Raw genomic sequence first — 27204 nt, 5'->3', positions numbered from 1 at the left:
GTTGCTCTGTGTACCTCCAGGTCCTACGTGTCCCCTGCTTTCCTTCATGGCCCAGGCCTTTTCAAATCCAATAAAACCTCTGTGTTTTTTCTCTTCTTTTTCCATCAACCCTGCCTCCTCTCCTCTGCTACAGGACAAAAACCAGCGACCACCACTTTTAGTCGAGGTTCGGCTGAGCTGGGGGCCTGTATTTCATATTCAGAATTTGTGAATTTATTCCGTAGTTGGAGTTTGGTTGCTCTCGGCCTCTGCTGAGCTCTTTCCTTTCCCCTTTGGGAAACAGCTTGTGGGTTGGGCACTGGCCGCCGCTGCTTGGGGTCTCACGGTTCTGGGTGGGCTTGCAGCTGGTCCAGGCTGGGGTACGCTGTGTATGCAGTCACTGATGTGGCCCCAGCCTCATGAAGTTCTTAATTAAAGTGTTGTGTAGCTTCTCATTCACTTTTTAATTTTTTTCCTTAAGTCTTTTTCTGATGTATTTTACTTGAATGCCATTGTCTGTTGTTTCTTACTAGAATGTAATTTTGCAAAGCTGGGAATTTTGTTTGTTTACTGCTGTATCAACAGGGTTTGAACAGAGCTTGATGTATGGAGATTGATAGGATAGTCTAATTATGCTTGCTAAACCTATTGTTGCAAGTGTTTGAATTATCAGTTTCGGAGGGTGGGATGTTCAAATCTCCCATAATATTTATGAATGTTTTAATTTCTGTGAATGTTTACTTTGTATAATATTATGCTATCCTGATGACATAATCATTTTATCATTCAATAATGACAGTTTAAACCATTTTTGTTGACAGAAAACTAATATTTGTATTTATTTAGTATGCATATTTTTGTTAGAGAAGGTGTAGGTTTACAGAGAAATCTTGCAGAAATTACATTGCTCCCATATACCACCTATTTAGTATAAACACATTTCATTAATGTGGTACATTTCTTTCAATAGATGCAGGGGTATTATTATAATTATATTAGCCATATAATTTCCATTAGGGTTCCTTGTGTTGTACAGTCCTCTGATTTTTTTCTTTAAATTTTATTGTAGTAATTTAAAATTCCCCTTTTGGCCACATTCAACTATATAATTCAGTGGTATTTGTATTTATTTTTATGTGTTTCTGTTTTCACCCCCTCTTTACCACGAACTTTTTTCTCTCCCTTTCTGCCTATTCTTGAGTAGATCAGATTTCTCTCACCTCATCTTTCCTCTTTGTTTTCCAGTTTTCTTTTAAATTTAAACATAACTATTTGACTTTTAAATTCTAAAGAAAATTTTTTCACCTCTTTTCTATGAGCAGTAAAATTAACATGAAATTGATTTAACCTTGGTCATAACTTCCCATCTCTCAAGTTACTGTATTCTCTTAATTTAGTTATGCCTCCGTCACCCCACCCTCATGAAGTTTCAAATTATGCATTATATTAATAAATTTCTAGTGTTAAGTTTTCTTTGCTATCATTCTGATTATATTTATTAGTATTTTTTCACCTTAGTTTTTGCCTGTATTTGTTAGGAATTTGATTAGCCATTTATTTTTAATTAAATATAGATGACTTTCTTTTTGACAGTGTGCAGTATTTCACTTATCAAACCATAGGCATTTTGATCATTTTAGTTTTTTGAAGTCTTCTTATGTTATGTTCCCTTCATTGGTTTTGATTTGTTAATTTTCTTTGAAATATTAATTTAAGTCAAAATTTCATATCACTTCAAAAACAGCTCTTTTTTTTTTTTTTTTAATACTTATGTTTGAACCTTGAAGAGTTGGTTTAAATCACTATGATAGATTTAGATTCATCTGAAGATCTGGTAAAAGAACCAATTCCCAAAATGAGGAATACTTAAGGAAGTATTGTGTAAGATGGCACAAATGTATTAATCTGGACCTGGCCTCACATTTAGGTATATGTAAAGACTGTACGTGAAGGATAAAATGTCTGTAGAGTATGATATTTACTGTTTTATGTGATTAAGTAATGGAAATATTGCCTGAGTTATTTAATTTTGTAAATGTTCATCTCATGCTTTATGTTGAATAGAATTTTAAGCCTTAAAATTTAACACTTAACTATATAATTTTATTTCTTTGACTCTAGGCCTCGAAATCGAGGAAAAACTGCAGTGGAGGATGAGGACAGTATGGATGGTTTGGAGACAACAGAAACAGAAAATACTGTGGAAACAGGTATCAAAATGTAATAATGATTTTACAAAATGTACATAATGTGGGCATTAACATTTGTGTATCTACTTAGCTCAAAATTTTCATCTGCCTTAATAGTTTGATAATTAATGGAGAAGATAGCAAAATTTTAATTCTCTATCTCTCAGTGTTTTTTCTTAAGCTTTATTAAGTAAGAATTGTTTAACCACTGTGGATAAGATTTTATCAAAGCAGAAAACAACAAAAAAAAGGGTACCAACAATAAATCCAGGTCAATAATATCACAGTTTCTAGTATATTGCTGTCTTAGAAACCATCTATCTAGTGTTTTGTTTAAAGCTTATTGTGTTAATATCTGCATTGAGGAAAAATTATGTCCAATTAGCAGCTCACATTATGAAATGGTAGGTTAAATCAGCCCACGTAGGTTTTTTGTCTTCAGATTTTTTGATATGTTTAATGTGTATTTCGAATCTGAAAGTGGTAGAGTAGGTTGTCCAAAGTAGTTTGCAAAATCCTTGCGAGGTTACTGATTAATAAATTGTTAAGACTTGGTTTTGTGTTGTATTTGGAGACTAGCTACTTGATATGATCTATTATTGGCAATGTTTTTCAACAGTTGTTGATGACAGTATAGACATAAACATAAGCTTTCTCTCTGAAGTTGAATGTTATCGCTTTGACTTTTGCAGAATGTCACACGGTTGTTAGAGAAAAGCTAGAAATTGTTTCAGCTTTTAAAATATAATTGTATAGAAAATGCTTGTGATCATCAAATTTATTGCTGTTATGCTGATATTTTTCTTAGAATGCCCTCAAAAACACAATGATGAGGTGCATGGGAGTTTAGAATTCTACATTTTACCCTTTGGTTTATGCATATTACCATATTACTTGAAACTTGAATTTATTTGAATTCTTTCTTTAGTTTTAATTTTGTGTTCTCTATACTTTTACTTCCTAGTGAAAAATCACTTTGAAGTTTGTGACATTGTTTCAACATAATGCTTATTAAAAACAATGTTATCAGACTGTACCATTGGTTGTCACTTTTGGTTGCAGTTATCAAAACTTTGCTTGGTTACTGTGCATCATTCACTGAAGCTTTAATACCTGTCCTCCTATTTCACACTGTACTGCTTCTTCACTGTCATTAAAAAAAAAAACATTTTTAATTAACAAAACAGCATACAAACACAAGCATTCTTAACATACAGAAATTACATACACGGTGTACATACATTGGCTCACAGTATTACCACATAGTAGTATATTCATCACCATAATCATTTTTTAGAACATTTGTGTCACTCCAGAAAAAGAAATAAAAAGAAAAAACTTATACATACCATACCCCTTACCCCTCCTTCTCATTGACCACTAGTATTTCCATCTTCTGAATATATTTTAACCTTTTCCCTCCTATATTTCTTTATTTTCTTATTCATATTTTTTACTCATCTGTCCATACCCTAGGTAAAGGGAACATCAGACATAAGATTTCACAATCACGAATCACATCGTAAACGTTATATTTTTATACAATCATGTTTAAGAAACAAGGCTACTGGAGAAAAGCTCTACAGTTTCACGTACTTCCCTTTAGCCACCCAAATACACCATAAAACTGAAAAGGGATATCTGTATAACTCATAAGAATAACTCCAGGATAATGTCTTGACTCTGTTTTGAAATCTCTCAGCCCCTGACACTTTATTTTGTCTCATTTCCCTCTTTCCCCTATTGGTTGAGAAGGTTTTCTCAATTTCCTGATGCTGAGTCCTGTTTCATTCTAGGATTTCTGTCCTATGTTGCCAGGGAGGTTTACACCCCTGAGAGTCATGTCCCATGTAGACGGGGGAGGGTGGTGAGTTTGCTTTCTGTGTTGGCTGAGAGAGAGAGAGAGAGGCGACATCTGAGCAACAAAAGAGGTTCTCTGGGGGTGACTCTGAGACCTAATTTTAAGTAGACTTGATCTATCCTTTGTAGGGTTAAGTTTCATATGACCAAACCCCAAGATTGGGGACTCAGCCTATTGCTTTGGTTTTCCCCACTTGTTCATTCTTATGGGCATACTTATCCTTTGTCACTGTGGCATTCACTAAGACAGTTGTTGTATCAACTCCCAAATCTCAATTTTACACATCCTAACCTCTGACCACCACCTCTTCTTTTTCCAGCTCATTATCTATCTCTAATACCTACCAACACAACAACAGTTTTTCAACCATATTTATCTTACCATTGGGGTACTGTTTATCACTGTCCTTTTCTAGCTCAGATTCTGTGATCCATCATTGTAGTCATTCTCTTATATCCTCAAATTTCCTTTTCCATTTTCCCATTGTCTTGTTGGCATGACTTAAGCCAGACTGTGTTTGAAGCAGTAGAATTTTGAGGAAAAAACACAATCTTGTACACTGTTTTTATTTTAAATTTATGAACTTACATCTCAAAAGGGTTATAAATGCCACCCTCTATAATCATTCTACTTTTATTTAGAATTCCCTCCCTATTATCGAAGATGATTATTTAACTCCTTTCTCATCTTTTCTCAAATTTTTAATATCCCTTGCCATTTTTCATTCTTCAGCTGATGATCTTGCTTATTTCAGTGGAATGAAAAAGTAATCAGAAAAAAATTTCACAGTCATGCAATATAAAATCTGTTTTCTGTGTCTTCACCCATATATTCTCCTTTCTTTTTGGATAAAATTTGATGAAAAGTCTTTGTGGCCATCTGAAGCTAATCCCTCAACTTGCAGCCTAGACCCATCGTCTTTCACCTATTATTGAGTTTACATCTCCAGTTTTCCTAGCTTTCTTACCTCATGAATGTTTTTCTCTTAATGAATAATTTCATTAGCGTAAAACTTGCAGAAATATCATCATTCCTTTTTTAACTTTTTTTAAAAATTGTATAATACACCATACGTACAAAGCAAAGAAGGAAAAAAGTAATAGTTTTCAAAGCACTCCTCAACATGTAATTACAGGACATGATCCCAGAGTTTGTTATGGCTACCATATGATCCTCTCATATTTTTCCTTCTAACTGCTCCAGAATATAGGAGGCTAGAGGGCTTATATATTTTTTCATCATCACAGTAGACATTTTTTCTGAAATTAGTATAGATACTTCTGCTTTCTTTTGGTTACAAAAACTTGCTTGGAAAATCATTTTCCGTCCTTTCACTTTCAATCTATTTGTGTTCTTGTATCTAACATGAGTTTGTTGGAAGCAGCATATAGCTGAACTATGTTTCTTAATTCCTTCCTTCTTTGTCTCTTATTCTGTCTTTACATTTAAAGTCTGTCTTGTCTGATATTAGTATATGTACTCCTGCTTTCATTTGGTTTGAAGTTGTGTGGAAATTCTTTTTCCATCCTTTCACTTTCAATCTTTTTGAATCCTTGTGTCTAAGATGAGTCTCTTCTAAGCAGCATATAGCTGGATTATGTTTCTTAATACATTCTCCCAATCTGTACTGGTAAGTTTAGTCTGTTAACATTCAAAGTTATTACTGAAAAAGCATTTCTTGAATCTACCATCTAATCTTTTTAATTTTACTTGTCAAATCTATACATTGTTTTCCCTCTTTCTCTTTGTATTCTTAAATTACCCTTAGTGGTACTCTTCAATTCTGTGCCTGTCTTCAGATCTCCCTCTCTTGTCTTTTTTTTTTTCAGCTGGGAGAGCTCCTTTTAATATTTCTTTTAAGGCCCATCTCTTGTTGACAGTTCTTTCAGGACTTCTTTGTCTGTGGAAACTTTAATCTCTCCCTCAGTTTTGAAGGACAGTTTTGCTGGGTACAAAATTCTTGGCTGGAAGTTTTTCTCTTTCAGGATCTTGAGTGTATCATACCACTGCCTTCTAGCCTCCAGGGTACTAGTTGTGTAGTCTGAACTCTGCTTATTTTGTTTCCTTTGTGTGTAGTAGATTGTTTTTCTCTCCATTTTCATGATTTTCTGCTTCTCTTCCACATTTGACAGACTGATTTTTATGTGCCTTGGGGAAGACCTATTTGGATTCATTCTGTTTGTAGTTCGTTGGTCTCCTTTAATTTGTATATTTATGTTCTTTATGAGGATTGGAAAGTTTTCCCCCATTATATCCTCAAATACTCTTCCTAGTCCTGTACTCCTCTCTTCTCCTTCTGGGACACCATTGATTCTTATATTTGTGCACTTTGTTTTGTCTGTCATTTCCCTTAGATTGAATTCAATTTTTTTCCATCTTTTTTTGCCATTTGCTGTTTTGAGTCTTCAATGTCAGTTATCCTGTCCTCTATATCAATTATTCTTTCTTCTGTCTCTTCAAATATGGTGTTCTGTGCCACTAGTATGTTTTTTGTTTGGTCAACAGAGTCTTTAATCTCTGTAATATCTGCTACTTTTCTATTTTCTTTCAAATTCCTCTTTATGCTCTTCTACTGTCTTCTTGATCTCCTTTATGTCATTTACTATCTCACTTATTTATTTAAGTAGATTTATATGAACATCTTTGATTAGTGGTTCTAACATCTGTGTCTTTAATTTGGTCTTTAGGCAGGGCTATATCTGTCTGCATTGTGATATGTTTAGTGATCTTCTGTTGTCTTCCTGACATGTAAATATCTTGATTGATTTAGTTTTGGATTTTATTTCTTTTTGTAGTCTAAGGCCTTGTGTTTGCAGATGGTTGTAAGCAGGGAGCAGGGTACAGGGTGGGACACTTCGTGTGGTGATTTATGTCAGGGCAGGTATAGGTATAGTTTGGGAATGTTATGCTCCTGCTTGTGAAAATGGGTATCCAGTGGCCAGTGAGTATGTAGCTGTGTGGGTGCACTGGTCTGGGGGTGTAACCATTTGTGTGTGCTGATCTAAGGCAAAGGGCTCTTTGTGCACATGTGTAGAATTGTGGCAACAGCACCTTTGTGGTTTGGGGGCATATGTATGTTACCTGGCTGTTTTCTCAGAGTTGGGAAGTGTGGCTGAGAACTGTGCACATGCATGGTTCTGGACTGCTGTAAAGTGTAGTTCCCAGAGATGGGAAGTGTGGCTGAGAGATGTGCGCAGCATGGTTCTAGGACTGCTATAAAGTGCAGTTCCCAAAGCGCAATGATATGATTGGGGGCCCGTGCAAATACATGGTGCTAAGAGTGCTGTAAACTGATGCAGAGAGCTCAGGGGCATGGGTTGAGTCTGTGCGACCCTATAGGTAGTAGGGTAGGGGTAGTCTGGGTATGGATGTTAGTGACGGCAGCCTTTATGCGTTGGCAACAGCCTGCAAGGAACAAGGGTGGTGGTGGTAGTGCTCAGGAGGGGTGCAGGAGAGGTGGGTTGGGCTGCACTTGGGGTGGGGGGTGGGGCAGTATGTGCACTGGAGGCTGGTACGGTGGCGGCACCTGGAGAACGGTGAATTGGAACTGGTGATGAGGTTTGGGTGTGTGTGGTATGCAGTGAGGCACCAATCACGGAGCTACAGTGGTGAGGGTTGCGTACCCAAGGAACATGACCTGACTTAATAGTTCCTGGCTACCGTCCGTTTACTTCTGCAGGCCCAGAACCTCTGCATCAGGCTCCAGCCCTCTGCCTTTCAGTTCTTTAGCCTTTGCAACTAGGGCTGCCTCATGTGGTCAGTACTTCTTGATTATCTGCTTAATATATTCTAGGATGTATGCAGGTATTACATTAAGCTATACAGTATCGAAGGCCCTCACTCTTTTTCCGGGCTCCCTGTGTTTTGATTGTTTAAATGAACTATTCAGACAGGTTGAGTTGGATTATATGCTACAGAATATTTAGGTTCTGGACAAAATAAACCTTTCTTTGGTTAAAGAGTAGATGCAGTTCTAAAATATAGACAATGTCTTCCTTACCCCTCTGTTTTGAATTACCTTAATCCTGACCTGATTGGCTTTGTTCTTACCTCCAAATACCAGGTTATACATATATAAAACAGCTTCTCAAAATCCAAAAATCATAATTACCACTCTGGACTAAATGTGACTGATATAAGAACTTACAATCTAGGCCCCTGTTTTTTTAGAAGCATTTTCTAATGGAGACCATACCATAATCGCTCTGTTGTTTTTGGCTTATTCTGCCTTACCAAATGTTCTACAGGGTCATTCACAATGTTGTGTGCCTCACAACTTCTTACCTTTTTGTATCAACACAATAATCAATCATATGTATACACCATTATTTGCCAATCTACTTCTTAGTGCATCTTTCACCCATCTGCATTCATTAAGCATCATGTATAATGCCCAAGTCCACAGTTCATCATCACTCTCAATTTTTGGTAACTTCATTGTTCCCATGAGAAAGATAACCAATCAGCACACTCTCGCCCAATAGGAAATCTATCCGTCCTCTTATATTGTGTCCCCCCACCCATTACTTACCCCTGGTTTTGCTGTGGTGCTGTTGATGTTTTCCTGTTAAACATACACCATAGCATGCAATAGCAATTTTCCTTCTGTACCCTGAACATAAACATGCTTTGTACAAGACTCATATCTTTGCAGTACTCCATGCAAGAACTTATTTATATTTGTAGTGTTAATTGGTTGAGACACGTGGGTCTATACAACCCCTTTCGATCATGTTCACCTTCAGTATGGTAATATAATTTATAGACCCACTAGTGAACTGCTTTCACTTCAGTATATTCCCTTACATATGAGTTCTACCTCATTAGCTAACCATTCACTCATCTCTAACTTCTATGTATCTCTCTGTCCCCTGTATTCTATATTATAAGCCTCCAGTTTTACCTTTCCCATGGTCATAAAAGTGGAGTCATACAGTATCTGTCCTTTTGTGTCTGGCTTATTTCATTCTGCATTATGTCCTCAAGGGTCATCCATCTTGTCATGTGCTTCATTCAGGACATCATTTCTTCTTACTGCTGCATAATATTCCACCATAGGTTTATACCACTTTTTGTTAATCCACTCATCTGTTGATGGACATTTGGATTGTTTCCATCTTTGGGTTATTGTAAATAAGCTGCTATGAACATTGGTGTGCAACTATCTGTTAGTGTCAGTGCTTTCAACTCTTCTGTGTATATACCATGTAGTGCTATTGCTGGGCCATTGGACAACTCAGTGTTTAGTTTCCTAAGGAACTGCCAAACTCTCTTTCATAGTGGCTGTGCCATTATACATTCCCACTGTTATTCCCATAACAGTGCATATGTCCCAATTTCTCCACATTCTTCCCAACATTTGTAGTTTCCTGTTTAATAATGGTCATTCTTTTAAGTATGAGGTAGTATCTCTTTTATAGTCTTTATCTTTATTTCCTTTATAGCTAATGAAAATGAGCATCTCTTCATGTGCTTTTTTCCCTTTCTATGCTTTTGAGCCACCTGTATTTGCTTTTCAGAAAAATGCTTACTCATATCTTTAGGCCATTTTATAATTGGGTTCTTTGTTGTTTTGTTGTTAAGTTGTAGGGTTTCTTTCTTTCTTTGTTTTTTTTAGTGTTTAGATTTTTTTTTTTTAATTTAAAAAATTAACAAACGAACAAAAACATTCTTAATGTATGATCATTCCATTCAACATATATAATCAGTAATTCACAATACCATCACATAGTTGCATATTCATCCTCACGATCATTTCTTAGAACATTTGAATCAATTCAGAAAAAAGAAATAAAAAGACAACAGAAAAAGAAAGAAAACAAAAACAGAAAAAAAAAAGATTAAACATACCATACCCCTTCCCCCTCCCTTTCATTGATCACTACCATTTCAAACTAAATTTCTTTTAGCATTTGTTCCCCCATTATTTATTTTATTCCAGATGTTCTACTCATCTATTGACAAGGTGCACCAGACACAAGGTTTTCACAATCACACGGCCACATTGTGAAAGCTGTATCATTATTCAATCATCCTCAAGAAACATGGCTACTGGAACACAGCTCTACATTTTCAGGCAGTTCCCTCCAGACTCTCCATTACATCTTGAATAACAAGTTGATATCTACTTAATGCGTAAGAATAACCTTCAGGATAACGTCTCCACTCTGTTTGGAATCTCTCAGCCATTGACACTTTGTCTCATTTCCCTCTTCCCCCTTTTGGTTGAGAAGGTTTTCTCAATCCCTTGATGCTGAGTCTCAGGTCATTCTAGGGTTTTTCTCAGTCCCTTGATGCTGAATCTCAGGTCATTCTAGGATTTCTGTCCCATATTGCCAGGAAGGTCCACACCCTGGGATTCATGTCCCACGTAGATAGGGGGAGGGTGGTGAGTTTGCTTGTTGTGTTAACTGGTGTATGATTTCTTTATGTGTACAGATTATGAAGTCTTTATCTGATGTGTGATTTCCAAATATTTTCTCCCATTGAGTTGGCTGCCTCTTCACCTTTTTGAGAAAGTGAGGAAGCATTTGATTTTGAGGAATTCCCCTTTGTCTGGTTTTCTTTTGTTGATTGTGCTTTGGGTGTAAAGTTTAAGAAGCTACCTCCTATTACTAGGCCTTGATGTTCCCCTACATTTTCTTCTAGCAGCTTTATGGTACTGGTTCTTGTATTTACTGTGTGATCCACTTTGAGTTAATTTTTGTATAGAATTAAGGTAAGGGTCCTCTTCCATTCTTTTGGTTATTGATCCAGTTCTACTTTGCCCATTTATTGAAAAGACTATTTTATCCCAGTTCAGTAGATTTGGGGGCTGTGTAAAAAATCAGTTGACCATAGAATTGGTGGTCTATTTCTACACTCCCAATTCAGTTCCATTGGTCAGTACATGTTTGTTCCAATTCCATGCTATTTTAACTGCTGTGACTTTATAATAAGTTTTAAAATCAGGAAGTATTAATCCTCCCAGTTTGGTCTTCTTTTTTAAGATGCTTTTAGCTATTTGGGGTCTCTTTCCTTTCCATATGAATTTTGTAACTAGCTTTTCCATGTCTTTAAAAAGGTTTTTGGAATTTTGCTTGGTACTGTACTGAATCTGTAGATCAATTTGAGTAGAATTGACATCTTATAATTAACTATCTGTGAGCAGGGAATGTCTTTCCACCTATTTTAGATTTCCTTTAATTTCTTTTAGCAATGTTATGTAGTTTTCTGCGTATAAGTCCTTTATATCCCCAGTTAAGTTCATTCCGAAGTACTTGATTTTTTTGGTTGCTATTTTGAATTGAATTTTTCCCTTAACTGACTCTTGGTTAAGTCATTGCTTGTGTATCGAAATGTAACTGATATTTGAACATTAAGTTTATAGTTCATTACCTTGCTGAATTTATTAGCTCAAGTAACTTTATTATAGATTTCTCAGGATTTTCCATGTACAGTATCGTGCCATGTGCAAGTAATGAAAATTTTACTTCTTCCCTTCCAATTTGGATGCCTAATTGCCTCTATCTAGAATTTCCAGGAGAATGTTGAATAAAGTGGTGACAGAGGGCATCCTTGTCTGATACCTGATCTTTTATTTTTTTTTTCTCTTTCTTAAAAGTCAAGTTTATGAGGGTATAATCTGTATATGGCAAAATTCACCCTTTTTAGGTACACTGTATACTGTTTTGGCAGATATATACTATCATGTATCCACCACTACAGTCCAAATATAGAACATTTATATCACCCCAAAGAGTTCCTACCTGCGTCCTTGCGCTCAGTCCTGTTCCCCCACACTTTCTGCCCTTGGCAACCACTAATCTCAGCTCTGTCCCCATAGTTCTGCCTTTTCCAGAAGGTTATGTACATTGACTGATGCAGCATGTAATTTTTTGTATATGTGGCTTCTTTCACTAAACATGGTACTCTTGAGAATCACTGATATGGCTGCAAGTATCATTCTTTCTGTCCTTTTTATTGCAAAGTAGTAGTCATTCTTTTTCACCGTAGTTCAGCAGTTGGTAGACATTTGGGTTTTTGGCATAAAGGTTTTTACATGGACAGCTCTCACTTGTTTTGGGTGAGAGTTCTGCATCAGATGTTAGGCATCTGTTTAACTTCAGGAAAGACTACCAAACTATTTTCCCCCAAGGGGCTATTCAATTTTGAATTCCCTTTAGCAAGATATGAGAGCTGCACTTGCTCTTTTGCATCCTTACCAGTGCTTCATATTGTCAGCTTAAAGATGATACAAAATTTTAGCCCTTTTAATAGTTTTTATAGTGGTATCATTTTTTTTTTGGTTCTCTTAAGGATTATTATTTTTTTAACGTGTTTTTAAAAAATTGTGAAATATAACATATATACAAAAAAGTGATACATGTCTAGGTACACTTTTTTTTTAACTTTTGATCATTCCATTCTACATATATAATAAGTAGTTCACAATACCATCACATAGTTGCATATTCATCATTATGATCATTTCTTGGAACATTTGCATCTGTTCAGGAAAAAACATAAGGAAACAGAAAAATATTCATACATACCATACATCCCCCTCACCGATCATCAGGATTTCACTCTAAATTTATTTTAATGTTTGTTTCCCCTATTATTCATCTTTATTCCATATGTTTTACTCATCTGTTGATAAGGTAGATAAAAGGAGCATCAGACACAAGGTTTTCACAATCACACAGTCACATTGTGAAAGCTATATCATTATTCAATCATCATCAAGAAACATGGCTACTGGAACACAGCTTTACATTTTCAGGCAGTTCCCTCCAGCCTCTCCACTACATCTTGAATAATAAGGAGATATCTGTTAAATGCATAAGAATAACTTCCAGGATAGCCTCTCGATTCTGTTTGGAATCTGTCCACCATTGACATTTTATTTTGTCTCATTTCACTCTTCCCCCTTTTGGTTGAGAAGGTTTTCTCAGTCTCCTGATGCTGAGTCTCAGCTCATTCCAGGGTTTTTCTCAATCCTTTGATGCTGAGTCTCAGCTCATTCCAGGATTTCTGTCCCACGTTACCAGAAAGGTCAACACCCTTGGGAGTCATGTCCCACGTAGACAGAGGGAGGATGGTGAGTTTGCTTGTTGTTTTGGCTGGAGAGAGCAGCCACATCTCAATGTTCTCTTGGGGGGGTGACTCTTAGGCCTAATTTTAAGGAGGCTTGACCTATCCTTTGTGGGGTTAAATTCCATATGAACAAACTCCAAAATTGAGGTCTCAGCCTATAGCTTTGATTTTCTGCATTGCTTGTGAGAATATCAAGAATTCAACTTGGGGAAGTTGAATTTTCCCCCTTTCTCATCATTCCCTGAAGGGGACTTTGCGAATACTTTTTTATTCATTGTTTAAATCACTCTGGGATTTATTGTGGCATCACTCTGGATAAACCAACAAAATCTCATGTCCTACTCAAGGTTCATGGTGTTCATGCTGTTGTGACCACTGTAGCTTCATAATATGCCTTAAAGTCAGGTAGTGGGAGAGCTCTGACTTCATTTTTTTTGAGGATACTTTTAGCTGTTCGGGACACCCTGCCCTTCCAGATAAATTTGGTTAATGGTTTTTCTATTTCTGAAAAGTAAATTTTGCGGATTTTAATTGGTATTACATTGAATTTGTAAATCAATTTAGGCAAAATTGACATCTTAACTATATAGTCTTCCAGTCCATGAAAACGGTATGCCCTTCCATTTAATTAGGTCTTCTGTGATTTCTTTTAACAATTTCTGGTAGTTTTCTTTGTATAGGTCTTTTGTCTCTTCGGATAAATTTATTCCTGAATATTTTATTCTTTTGCTTGCAGTTGTAAATGGAATTGTTTTCATGATTTCCCCTTCAGATGGTTCATTCCTAGCATACAGAAACACTACAGAATTTTGAGTGTTGATCTTGTAAACTGCCACTTTAGTGTGCTCCTTTATTAGCTCTAGTAGTTTTGCTGTGTATTTTTCAGGGTTTTCGACATACAGTATCATACCATCTGCAGACAGTGAGAGTTTTACTTCTTCCTTTCCAATTTTGATGCCTTGTATTTCTTTTTCTTGTCTAATTGCTCTGGCTAGAACTTACAACACAGTGTTGAATAACAGTGGTGATAGTGGACATCCTTGTTTTGTTGCTGATCTTAGGGGGAAAATTTCCAGTTTTTCCCCATTGAGGATGATGTTAGCTGTGGGTTTTTCATATATTCCCTCTATCATTTTAAGGAAGTTCCCTTGTATTCCTATCTTTTGAAGTGTTTTCAACAGGAAAGGATGTTGAATCTTGTCAAATGCCTTCTCTGCATCAATTGAGATGATCATGTGATTTTTCTGCTTTGATTTGTTGATATGGTGTATTACATTAATTGATTTTCTTATGTTGAACCATCCTTGCATACCTGGGATGAATCCTACTTGGTCATGATGTATAATTCTTTTAAAGTGTTGCTGGATTCGATTTTATAGACTTTGGTTGAGGATTTTTGCATCTATACTCATTAGGGAGATTGGTTTGTAGTTTTCTGTTTTTGTAGTATCTTTGTCCGACTTTGGTATGAGGGTGGTGTTTGCTTCTCAGAATGAGTTAGGTAGCCTTCCCTCCTCTTCAGTTGTTTTGAAGAGTTTGAGCAGGATTGGTTCTAATTCTTTCTGGAATATTTGGTAGAATTCATCTGTGAAGCCATCTGGTCCTGGACTTTTCCTTTTGGGGAGCTTCTTAATGACTGTTCAATTTCTTTACTTGTAATTGGTTTGTTGAGGTTGTCTATTTCTTCTCGAGTCAAAGTTGGCTTTTCATACCTTTCTAGAAAGCTGTCCTATTCATCTTCATTGTCATGTTTGTTAGCATAAAGTTGTTCATAGTATCCTGTCATTACTTCCTTTAGTTCTGTGGAGTCAGTGGTTATGTCTCCTCTTCCATTTCTGATCTTATTTATTTGCAATGTCTCTCTTTTTTTTTTTTTTTGTCAATCTTGCTAAGGGACCATCAATCTTATTGATTTTCTCATAGAGCCAACTTCTGATTTTCTTGATTCTTTTCATGTTCTCACCTTCATTTATTTCTGCTCTAATTTTCATTATTTCTTTCCTTTTGCTTGCTTTTGGTTCGTTTCCTGTTCTTTCACTACTACTTCTTCTAGGTGGACAGTTAATTACTTGATTTTTGCCCTTTGTTGTGTTTCGATATAGGCATTTAGGGCAATAAATTTCCCTCTTAGCACTGCCTTTGCTACATCCCAAAAGTTTTGATATGTTGTGTTTTCATTTTCATTTGCCTCGAGATATTTACTGATTTCTCTTGCAGTTTCTTCCTTGACCCACTGGTTGTCTAAGAGTGTGTTTTTGAGACTCCACATATTTGTGAATTTTCTGGCACTCTGCCTGTTATTGATTTCCAACTTCATTCCTTTATGATATGAGAAAGTGTTTTGTATGATTTCAGTCTTTTTAAATTTATTGAGACTTGTTTTGTGACCTAGCATTTGGTCTGTCCTTGAGAATGATCCATGAGCACTTGAGAAAAAGGTGTATCCTCCTGTTGTGGGGTGTAATGTCCTATAAATATCTGTTAAGTTTAGCTCATTTATTATATTGTTCATATTCTCTGTTTCTTTATTGATCCTCTGTGTAGATGTTCTGCCCATTGATGAGAGTGTGGAATTGAAGTCTCCAACTATTATGGTAGATGTGTTAATTTCTCTTTTCACTGTTTTCATTGTTTACCTCATTTATTTTGGAGCACTCTGGCTCGGTGCATAAATATTTGTGCCTGTTATGTCTTCTTGTTGAATTGTTCCTTTTATTAATACATAGTGTCCTCCTTTGTCTCTTTTTGCTGTTTTACATTTGAAGTTTAATGTGTTGGATATTTGTATAGCTACTCCTGATCTTTTCTGATTGTTATTTGCATGGAATATCTTTTCCCAACCTTTCACTTTCAACCTATGTTTATCTTTGGGTCTAAGATGTGTTTCCTGTAGACAGCATATAGATGGGTCCTGTTTTTTAATCCCTTCTGCCAGTGTATGTGTTTTGATTGTAGAGTTTAATGCAATAACATTTAGTGTTATTGTTGTATGGGTAGTACTTTCTTCTATTATTTGCCTTTTGGATTTTGTATGTCATATCTATATTTTCCTTCTTTCTACACTCTTCTCCACACCTCTTCTGTGTTTTCGTACCTGCCTCTAGTGCTCCCTTTAGTATTTCTTGCAGAGCTGGTCTCTTGGTCACAAATTCTCTCAGCGATTTTTTGTCTGAAGTTGTTTGAATTTCTCCCTCAGTTTTGAAGGGCAGTTATTCTGGATACAGAATTCTTGTTTGGCAGTTTTTTTCCTTTAGTGATTTAAATATATCATTCCACTGGCTTCTCGCCTCCATGGTTTCTGCTGAGATATCTATGCATAGTCTTTTTGGGCTTGTATGTGATGGATTCCTTTTGTCTTGTTGCTTTTTAAATTCTCTCTTTCTCTTTGACCTCTGACATTCTGATTAGTAAGTGTCTTGGAGTACGTCTATTTGGATCTATTCTCTTTGGGGTACACTGCGCTTCTTGGATCAGTAATTTTAAGTCTTTCATAAGAGTTGGGAAATTTTCAGTGATAATTTCCTGCATTAGTTTTTCTCCTCTATTTCCCTTTTCTTCTTGGTCTGGAACACCCACAACACGTATATTCTTGCGCTTTATATTGTGATTCAGTTCCCTGAGTCCCTGCTCATATTTTCCCATTTTTTTCCCTATATTTTCTTTTTCTTGTCAGATTTCAAATGTTTCGTCTTTAGTTCACTAATCCTATCTTCTGCCTCTCGAAATCTAACATTATAGGTTTCCATTGTTTTTTTTCATCTTTTCTACTGTCTCTTTCATTCCCATAATTTCTGTGATTTGTTTTTCTCAGACATTTGCTTTCTTCTTTTTGTTCATTCCTTGCCTTCTTTATATTCTCCCTCAATCCATTGATGTGATTTTTGATGAGTTTTTCGTTTTCTGTTTGTACATTCTGAATTGATTGTTTCAACTCCTTTATCTTATTTGAATTGTTGGTTTGTTTCTTTGACTGGGCCATATTTTCAGTTTTCCTAGTGTGATTTGTTATTTTTTGCTGGCATCTAGGCATTTAATTACCTTAATTAGTTTATTCTGAAGATTGCTTTCATTTCTTTTACCTAGATTTTTCTTGCTGGATGAATTTGTTGTCTGTCTCTTCTTTGACATTCAGTTAATCTTTTTCTGGACCACTAGCTTAGACTTTGTTTAACAGAGGAGAATTTTTCAGTTTTTGTTTTCTTGTTTCTTGCCCTGCCTGTATGGTGTCTTTCCCCCCTCCCCCTACTCTTAGGGTGGTCTTCTTAGGTATTATAGACCCCTGCCAGATTTTCGAGGACCAAACTGGCCTCCTGTCAGGAAGAAAGAGTCACCTCTGTCAGTTTTCCCTGAGGGTAAAACCCAGCAGGTTGCAAGACGTTCCTGTGCAGTCTCTCAGCTCTGTGATTTTCTTATCCTGCCCACTATGTGGCACTTGTCTGCCTGCAGGTCCCATCAGCATAAAATAATGCGGTACCTTTTACTTTGGCAAACTCTCCCGCTGGGGGTGTGGTGGAAATAGAGGAGAGTTTGTAGGCTGGTTTTAATGGCTTCAAATTACCAAGCCCTGGAGTCTGAATTCCTTGAGGGAGGGATTCCACCTGAGTTGGGCCTCCCACAGGCCTCAGACAAGCTCTCAAGAAGCTTGTTTCTTCCTATGCCTGCGGTAGGTGCAGCCTGAGAAGTCCTGCTGCTGTATATAAGGGCACCCAATCCTCCGTAGAAACACAGCCACAAAAACCTCCATTTCTTTTTTTTTCTTTTTCCTTTTTCTGTCAGTCCTGCCCCTTTGGTGCCTGGGCAAAAATCAGCAACCGCTGCTTTGACCAGGTTCTCCTGAGCTGGGTACCTATTTTTAGTAGTCAGAATTTGTGAATTAATCCACACTTAAAGCTTAGTTGCTCTCAGCCCCACCCTGCTGCTGGTAAAGTCCCTTTCCTTTCCCCTCTGGGAAGCAGCCTGTGGGGGTGGGGCACCGGCTGCAGTGACTTGGGGATCTCAGGGTTCTAGGGGGGTGTGCAGCTTGTCCAGAGTGGGGTATGCTGTGTGTCCAGTCACTCAGGTTGCCCCAGGAGCTGTTCTGTTCTGTTCCTGTTATTTAGTAGGTGTTCTGGAGAATGAACTAAATCCAACACCTTTTTAAGCCACCACCTTGGCTCCTCCCTCTATACCTGATCTTAAGGGGAAAGCTTTCAGTCTCTCTCCATTGAGTATAATGCTGGCTATTGGCTTTTTATATATGCCCTTCATCATATTTAGGACGTTACCTTTCTTTTCTTTTTTTTAATTAAAAAAAAGTTACAAGAAACAGAAACGTTCCCAAATCATGCTCATTCTGCTCTACACATACACCCAGCAATTCACAATATCATCACATAGTTGCATATTCATCATCATGCTCGTTTCCCAGAACATTTGCATCAATTCAGAAAAAGAAATAAAAAGACAACAGAAAAAAAAAATTTTACATACCATACCCATACCCCTCCCTTTGATTGATCACTAGCATTTGAAACTAAATTTATTTTCACGTTTGCTTGCTCTATTATTTATTTTTATTCCAGATGTTTTACTCATATGTTGACAAGGTAGATAAAAGGAGCATCAGACACAGGTTTGCACAATCACACAGTCACATTCCGAAAGCTGTATCATTATACAATCATCATCAAGAAACATGGCTACTGGAACACAGCTCTACATTTTCAGGCAGTTACATCCAGCCTCTCCATTACATCTTGGATTACAAGGTGATATCTACTGAATGCATAAGAATAGCCTCCAGGATAACCTTTCGACTCTGGGATCTCTCAGCCATTGACACTTTGTCTGATTTCACCCTTTCCCCTTTTGGTCGAGAAGGTTTTCTCAATCCCTTGATGCTGGGTCTCAGCTCATTCTGGGATTTCTGTCCCATGTTGTCAGGAAGGTCCACATCCCTGGGAGTCATGTCCCACGTAGACAGGGGGAGGGTGGTGAGTGTGCTTTCTTTGTTGGCTGGAGAGAGAGGCCACATCTGAGCAACAAGCAAGGTTCTCCTGGAGGTGACTCTTAGGCCTAATTTTAAGTAGGCTTGACCTGTCCTTTGTGGGGTTAAGTTTCATATGAACAAACCCCAAGACTGGGGGCTCAGCCTATAGCTTTGGTTGTCCACACTGCTTGTGAGAATATCAAGAATTCAACTTAGGGAAGTTGAGTTTTCCCCCGTTCTTACCATTTCCCGAAGGGAACTTTGCAAATACTCTTCCGCTCACTGATCAAATTGCTCTGGGATTCATCAGGACATCACCTTGACAAACCAACAAAATCTCATGTCATACCTAAAGTTCCATGTGCTTAAGGTGTTCAGTCAACTATCTGCATAAGTTATATTATAAGATGCACTAGTCAAAATATAAATTTGTACCAAATAAACATTTTTTGCTTTAGTCTCACACATAAGTTGAAATTTTAAAATATTAATTACTTTCTGTTTTCAGCACACTGCAGTAATGGCATTCTTTTGTTCTTCCTCATGCAAAAATATTTTCAAAATTTGTATTCCTAGTCACTATCATTATACACTCTAGGCATTCCTAGATTACACCAACTTAATCTTTATCGTCTATCTTTCTTTGTGACTTCATTAATGCCCCCAGCCCTTCTCCCTCTATCATTCTCACATGCAGCTTCATTCAGTGTTTTAACATAATTATATTACAGTTAGGTAATATTGTGCTGTCCATTTCTGAGTTTTTATATTCAGTCCTATTGCACAATCTGTATCCCTTCAGCTCCAATTACCCAATATCTTACCCTATTTCTATCTCCTGATGGTGTCTGTTACGAACAAAATATTCCAAGTTTATTCACTAATGTCAGTTCATATCCGTGAGACCATACAGTTTTTATCCTTTTGTTTCTGGCTAATCACACTCAGCATAATGTCCTGAAGATCCATTCATGTTGTTACATACTTCATAATTTTGTTCTGTCTTAGAGCTGCATAATATTCCATCTTATGTGTCTGCCGCAGTTTGTTTAGCCAACCCTCTGTTGATGGACATTTTGACTGTTTCCATCTCTTGGTAATTGTAAATAATGCTCTTATAAACATTGGTGTGCAAATGTCCGTTTGTGTCCTTGCCCTCATGTCCTTTTAGTAGAGACAGCATATAGGTGGGTCCTGTTTTTTAATCCATTCTGCCACACTATGTCTTTTGATTGGGGAGCTTAATACATTAACATTCAGTGTTATTACTGCATGGGTAGTACTTTCTTCTACTATTTTGCCTTCTGGATTTTATAGGTCATATCTAATTTTCCTTCTTTTTACCTTTAGTCATAGTCTTCCTTTCTACACTCTTCTCCATACCTCTCTCTTCTGTCTTCCTATCTGACTCTAGTGCTCCCTTTAGTATTTCTTGCAGAGCTGGTCTCTTGGTCACAAATTCTCTCAGTGATTTTTTGTCTGAAAATGTTTTAATTTCTCCCTCATTTTTGAAGGACAATTTTGCTGGATATAGAATTCTTGGATGGCAGTTTTTCTCTTTTAATAATTTAAATATATCATCCCACTGTCTTCTTGTTTCCATGGTTTCTGCTGAGAGATCTACACATAATCTTATTGGGCTTCCCTTGCATGTGATGAATTGCTTTTCTCTTGCTGCTTTCAGGATTCTCTCTTTCTCTTTGACCTCTGACATTCTGATTAGTAAATGTCTTGGAGTACGTCTGTTTGGATCTGTTCTCTTTGGGGTACGCTGCACTTCTTGGATCTGTAATTTTAAATCTTTCATAAGAGTTGGGGAAATTTTCAGTGGTGATTTCCTCCATTAGTTTTTCTCCTCCTTTTTTCCTTCTCTTCTCCTTCTGGGATACCCAGAACACGTATATTCATGTGCTTCTTATTGTTATTCAGTTCCCTGAGTCCCTGCTCATATTTTTCCATTTTTTTCCCTATATTTTATTTTTCTTGCCGGATTTCAGATGTTCCATCCTCCAGTTTACTAATCCTATGTTCTGTCTCTCGAAATCTACCATTGTTTGTTTCCATTGTTTTTTTCATCTCTTCTACCTTGTCTTTCATTCCCGTAAGTTCTGTGATTTGTTTTTTCAGACTTTCAATTTCTTCTTTTTGTTCATTCCTTGCCTTCTTTATATCCTCCCTCAATTCACTGATTTGGTTTTTAATGGGGTTTTCCATGTCTATTCGTATATTCTGAATTAAATGTTTCAGCTCCTGTATGTCATTTGAATTGTTGGTGTTTTCCTTTTACTAGGCCATATTTTCAATTTTCCTAGTGTGATTTGTTATTTTTTGCTGGCGTCTAGGCATTTATTTACCTTAATTAGTTTATCCTGGAGATTGCTTGCACTTCTTTCACCTAGGGTTTTCTTGCTGGATGAATTTGTTGTCTGTCTGTCCTTTGACATTCAATTTAGCTTTATCTGGATCTCTGGCTTAAGTTTTGTTTAACAGAGGAGAATTTTTCAGTTCTTGTTTTCTTGTTCCTTGCCCTGCTTGCATGGTGCCTTTTTCCCACCACATTTAGGAGGGTCTACTTAGGAGTTATAGACCTCAGCCGGATTTTCCCAGGCCAAATTGGCCTCCTATCAGGAGGAAAGAGTCACCTGCATCAGTTTTCCCTTAGGGCGAGACCTAGCAGGTTGAAAGACTTTCCTGTGATGTCTCTGCACTCTGTTTTTCTTATCCTGCCCAGTAGGTGGCACTTGTCTGCCTGCAGGTCCCACCAGCATTAGATGATGTGGTACCTTTAAATTTGGCAGACTCTTCTTTCTGGGGGGCATGGTGGAGACAGGGGAGAGTTTGTAGACTGGTTTTAATGGCTTTAAATTACCAAGCCCTAGTGTCTGTATTCCTTGTGGGAGGGATTCCACCTGAGTTGGCCTTCACCCCTCCCATGAGGAAGGCATAGGCTCTAGATAAACCCTTAAAGGAGCTTGCTTCCGCCTATGCCTGGGGCAGTTGCAGCCTGAGAAGTCTTGCCTCTATATCCAAAGGCAGTCAAGGCTTTGTAGAAATACAGCCACAAAAACCTCTGTTTCCTTTTTTTTTTTCTTTTTCTGTCTGCCCTGCCCCTTTGGTTCCAGGGCAAAAATAAGCAACCTCTGCTTTGACCAGGTTCACCTGAGCTGGGGCCATATTTTTAGCAGTCAGAATTTGTTAATTAGCGCCACCAATGGCGTTTGGTTGGACTCAGCCCCTGTTCCTGTTAGTCTCTTTCTTTTCCCCACTGGAATCAGCCTGTGGGGGAAGGGCGCTGGCCACTGCAGCTTTCAGAACTCACGGTTCTGGGAGGCTCGCAGCTGATCCAGCTCGTCCAGATTGTCCAGATTGGGGTACGCTTTCAGTCTGGTCACTGATGTGGCCCCAGGAGCTGTTCTGTACTCTTTCTATTTATTTAGTAGTTGTTCTGGAGAATGAACTAAAATGCGCACGTTATTAAGCCGCCATCTTGACCCGGAAATCCCAGGATGTTACCTTTGATTCCTATTTTTTTTTTAAAAGTGTTTTTATGAGAAAAGGGTGTTGGGTTTTGTCTTATGATTTTTCACCATCAATCGAGATGATCATGTGACTTTTCCCTTTCGATTTCTTAATGTGCTGTATTACATTAATTGATTATTTTTTGCTGAAACATCCTTGCATTCCTGGTATAAACCCCACTTCGTCATGGTGTATAATTCTTTTAATGTGTTGAATTCGTTTTGCTGATTTTTTTGGTGAATTTTTTGCATCTATGTTTAGTAGGAATATTGGCTCTAGTTTTCCTTTCTTAAAACATCTTTACCCAGTTTTGGTATTAGAATGATGTTAGCTTCATAGGATGAGTTACGTAGTGTACTTTTTTCCTCAACTTTTTGGAAAAGTTTGAACAGGATTGGTGTTAGTTCTTTTTGGAATGTTTGTTAAAACTCCCCTGTGAAGCCATCTGGCCCCCGGGCTTTTCTTTGTAGGAAGATTTTTTATGACTGGTTGAACCTCTTTTCTTGTTGGTTTGTTGCGATCTTCTATTTCTTCCTGTGTCTGCGTAGCTTTTTTTGTGTGTTTCCAGGAATTTGTACCAATATCATTATTCCTAAACCCAAATACCCTCTATTGATCACACATCTCCTTTCAGCTTTCCCTTCAGTTATAGTTTTTCCTTGCTCATCTCTATAGCAAAAACCATTACAAGTGTCCTTTATAGTATAAAGCCACTCATTTTCACCATTTATCTGTACACCCACTGTAATGAGGCATCCTTTCTTGAATTCTCCTGAACTACTTCTTGTCATTATCACCACTCATCTCCATATTGCTGAAACAGATTTTAACCCTTCATCCTACTCAACTCTTCTGTATCACTTCCTATTGTTAATCATTCTCCCCTTCTTGAAACTTTTCTGTTCACTTTGAGGACACCAAGATTGTCAGTTTTCTTCCTATCTAATTGATCTCTCTTTTGTTTTTTTTCCCTCAGTCCTTTCTCTTTCTGATTTCTAAATGTTGCTTAGTCCTCTGTTCTTTTTTTCCCATGTTCTCACTCTTTAGGTAATCTCATTCAGTTTAATTGGGTTTAATTATGGTGTATATGCCAGTGTCTATACAAATTGATTTGCTTTCATCACAGTGTATATCTTCAGTTTGATTTCTTGACCACAGCTTTTAGGTATCTGAAAAGCATCTGAAATTTGCAGGATCTCTCTAGAACTTTTTGTGTTATCCTGAAGTCTCCTCCTCTTCCAGTGTTCCTTCCTCAGTAAATAACAGCATGTAGTTGTTCAGGAATAAAACAAAGGAGTTTTTCCTTATTTTTCTTTCTTAATAGCCATGATATATATGAAAATGTTTTTGGTTCCCAAAATATTTGGTCCCCAATATATCTGAATCCAGCAAGCAATTTCCTCCATTTCTATCACTTCACTATTTACTAACATTATTCCCCGTCTTGATTGCTGTAATAGCTTCCTAATTCTTCGTACTGTTTTCATTTTTGCCTCATTATGGTCTTATGCGCTGTATAATGACATTAGTGTTCCCTGTAAAACCAAAATAAGTTCCAAAGTACCTCTCCAGTCCTATCTTCTCCCATTCTTGCCCATGTTCACTGGGCTCCCTTTCCTTGCCATACTTATAAAGCATACTAAAAATACACTTTTCATAGACGTTTGTACTTCCTTTCTTCTTTGCTTGGGATATTTTTCTCCCTGAGTTTCACATGTTTATTGCCTTATTTCTGTAAATTCTCTACTCAGATGCTCTTTCTTCAGACAGAGCTTCCACGATCAGTCTGTTTGGAAAACAGCACTTGACATTCTTTACATCTCGTGCTTTCTTTGTCCTCCTAGTATTGAACAGATATAGTATATTACATATTTGTTTATATATCCTACACACTGGAATATAAGCTTCATGAAGTTAGGGGTTTGTCTCATTACTGATATATCTCCAATGCCCAGAGTACTTCTGAGCACATGGTAGTTTTAAATTTACCAACTGAAGGAGTATTTCATTTTTATAGTTTTTCTTTTCTTTTTTCTAAGCTACTTATTGTCCTTGGCAACATTACCCCCAAACTAACATTCAGTTTTTTCTTATTTGAATTGTAGTAAGCCCTACAGATGAACTGTGTTCTCATGTCTTATGAGAGGTCCAGACTAACAAGGTTTAAAGGAACATGTTTATAGGAGCAGCGTGGTATCTTTTATCCTGGCCTGTTATATTAAAGCTAAAATAAAACCCAGGGTGTTTGTTCTTCCTCTGTCATCATTCTTGGAAAGACCTTTTATATAGCATTTTTTTTTAAGTGAACAATAGGGCCAGGAGAATAGTAAAAGGGAGGATAAAATATCATTTTTAGAAACTACAAACCTGAAAAATAAGGCCAAGCAAAGAGAAGAGTTCCAGACCTTTCTCCTCATTTCAAAAGCAAATGCAAATCTACCTAAGGGCTTATTGGGAGATACTTTTATTTCTGTAAATTTCATGCCTTGGTGTATTTCTTTAATGATTTGTGATAATAGGAGTACAGGGGTCCATTGAGATTCATTGGGAAAGTGACACACCAGGCCAGTTTGTTAATATTTTATAGGAAGAAAGTCGTATTTTTCTTTGGGATATGGTGGCCCGTACCTGTCTCAATGCATTTTCCTCTGTAAATAAAGTCAGCCTGAGTGAACGGCTAGTTAGCGGAAGAAAAGAGAAATTCTATTTCTTTTCTTTGAGAATCATTTTATAATTAGGGCTTTGCCATTTAAATTGTTTTAGTTAATTATAATTAGTTAATTATGACTTACCTAATTGTAATTAAAATTTTCTTTTTACTGTTCAAATTAGTGTAGTTTGACTAGTGAAGAATCCCTTGTTCACTGTACATCATCTCAAAACTTTTCAAGGCACACAGGCAACAAAATGTTTCGCGCCCGTATTTAAATTGCCTTTCCTCAAGATGTGAAATCATTGCTCTCTAAGGAATTCTAGTTCTTTGTAGTTTATAATAATATTAGAGACAAAAATCTAGGCTCCAAAAATGCATATTATATTGTTCCTTTTGAGAATTAGTTATGTTTGTCCACTTTAATTTTTAATGAACCTATAGCATAAACTATAGATATAATTCTTTTCTTTTATAATTTGATGAGGCAATTATTTTATAATTAATACTTAACAAAAATGAAGTTACTATCTCTTCAACATTGTAGAAAAATCTGAAAAAAATATTTTTTGCTTTATTAAAAAAATTTAACAAACAAAAAGAGTAACATATGAGCATTTCATTCTACATATGTAGTCATTAATTCACAATATCATCACATAGTTGCATATTCATCATTTCTTAGAACATTTGCATCAATTCAGAAAAAGAAATAAAAAGTCAAAACAGAAAAAGAAATAAAACGAAACAGAAAAAAAAAGATCATACATACTATACCCCTTACCCCTTGCTTTCATTGAAATTTAGCATTTCAAGTTAAATTTATTTTAACATTTGTTCGCCCTATTATTTATTTTTATTCCACATGTTCTACTCGTCTGTTGACAAGGTAGATAAAAGGAGCATCAGACACAAGGTTTTCACAATCACGCGGTCACATTGTGAAAGCTATATAATTATTCAGTCATCATCAAGAAACATGGCTACTGGAACACAGCACTACATTTTCTGGCAGTTCCCTCCAGCCTCTCTATTACATCTTGAATAACAATTTGATATCTACTTAATGCTTAAGAATACCTCCAGGATAACCTCTCGACTCTGTTTGGAATCTCTCAGCCATTGACACTTTGTCTCATTTCCCTCTTCCCCCTTTTGGTCGAGAAGGTTTTCTCAATCCCTTGATGCTGAGTCTCAGCTCATTCTAGGATTTCTGTCCCATGTTGCCAGGAAGGTCCACACCCCTGGGAGTCGTGTCCCATGTAGACAGGGGGAGGGTGGTGAGTTTGCTTGTTGTGTTGGCTGGAGAGAGATGCCACATCAAAAGACGTTCTCTTGGGGGTGACTCTTAGGAGCAACAAAAGAGGCTTTCTTGGGGGTGACTCTTAGGCCTAAATTTTAAGTAGGCTTGACCTATCCTTTGTGGGGTTAAGTTTCATATGAACAAACCCCAAGACTGGGGGCTCAGCCTATACTTTGGTTGTCCACATTGCTTGTGAGAATATCAAGAATTCAACTTCGGGTAGTTGAATTTCTCCCTGTTCTCACCATTCCCCAAAGGGGACTTGGCAAATACTTTTCCACTCTCTGATTGAATCACTCTGAGATTCATCGGGGCATCACTCTCGACAAACCAACAAAATCTCATGTCCTACCCAAGATTTCAAGTATTATGGTGTTCAATCGAGCGATCTACATAAGTTATATTAGGAAATACAATAGTCAAAATATAAATTTTGTACCAAATAAACATTTTTTACTTTAGTCTCACACATAAGCTTAAATTTTAAAATATTAATTACCATCTATTTTCAGCACCCTGCATTAATGACATTCCTTTGTTCTTCCTCATGCAAAAACTTTTTTAAAATTTGTACATTTAGTCACTATTATTATACACTCTAGGCATTCCTAGATTGTACCATGTCAATCTTTACTGTCTATCTTTCTGACTTCATTT

The 27204-nt window shown here is 36.9% G+C and overlaps 1 protein-coding gene across 20 annotated transcripts in view; it reads left to right on the top strand.

Moving 5' to 3' along the window:
* The window catches only part of KMT2C (lysine methyltransferase 2C), a 447454-nt gene that overhangs the window by 156338 nt on the left and 263912 nt on the right, over positions 1–27204 (top strand). For all 20 annotated transcript variants that reach the window (XM_077150489.1, XM_077150472.1, XM_077150479.1 and 17 more), the window contains one exon: positions 2101–2189. In XM_077150489.1, the coding sequence (XP_077006604.1) occupies positions 2101–2189 (89 nt within the window). The remainder of the gene's footprint in view (positions 1–2100; positions 2190–27204) is intronic.

The sequence above is a fragment of the Tamandua tetradactyla genome, chromosome 1 (genome assembly GCF_023851605.1).
Source record: "Tamandua tetradactyla isolate mTamTet1 chromosome 1, mTamTet1.pri, whole genome shotgun sequence".
NCBI lineage: Eukaryota > Metazoa > Chordata > Mammalia > Pilosa > Myrmecophagidae > Tamandua > Tamandua tetradactyla.
Note: the sequence above shows the minus strand (reverse complement) of the source record. Positions and strands in the feature narration are given on the sequence as shown.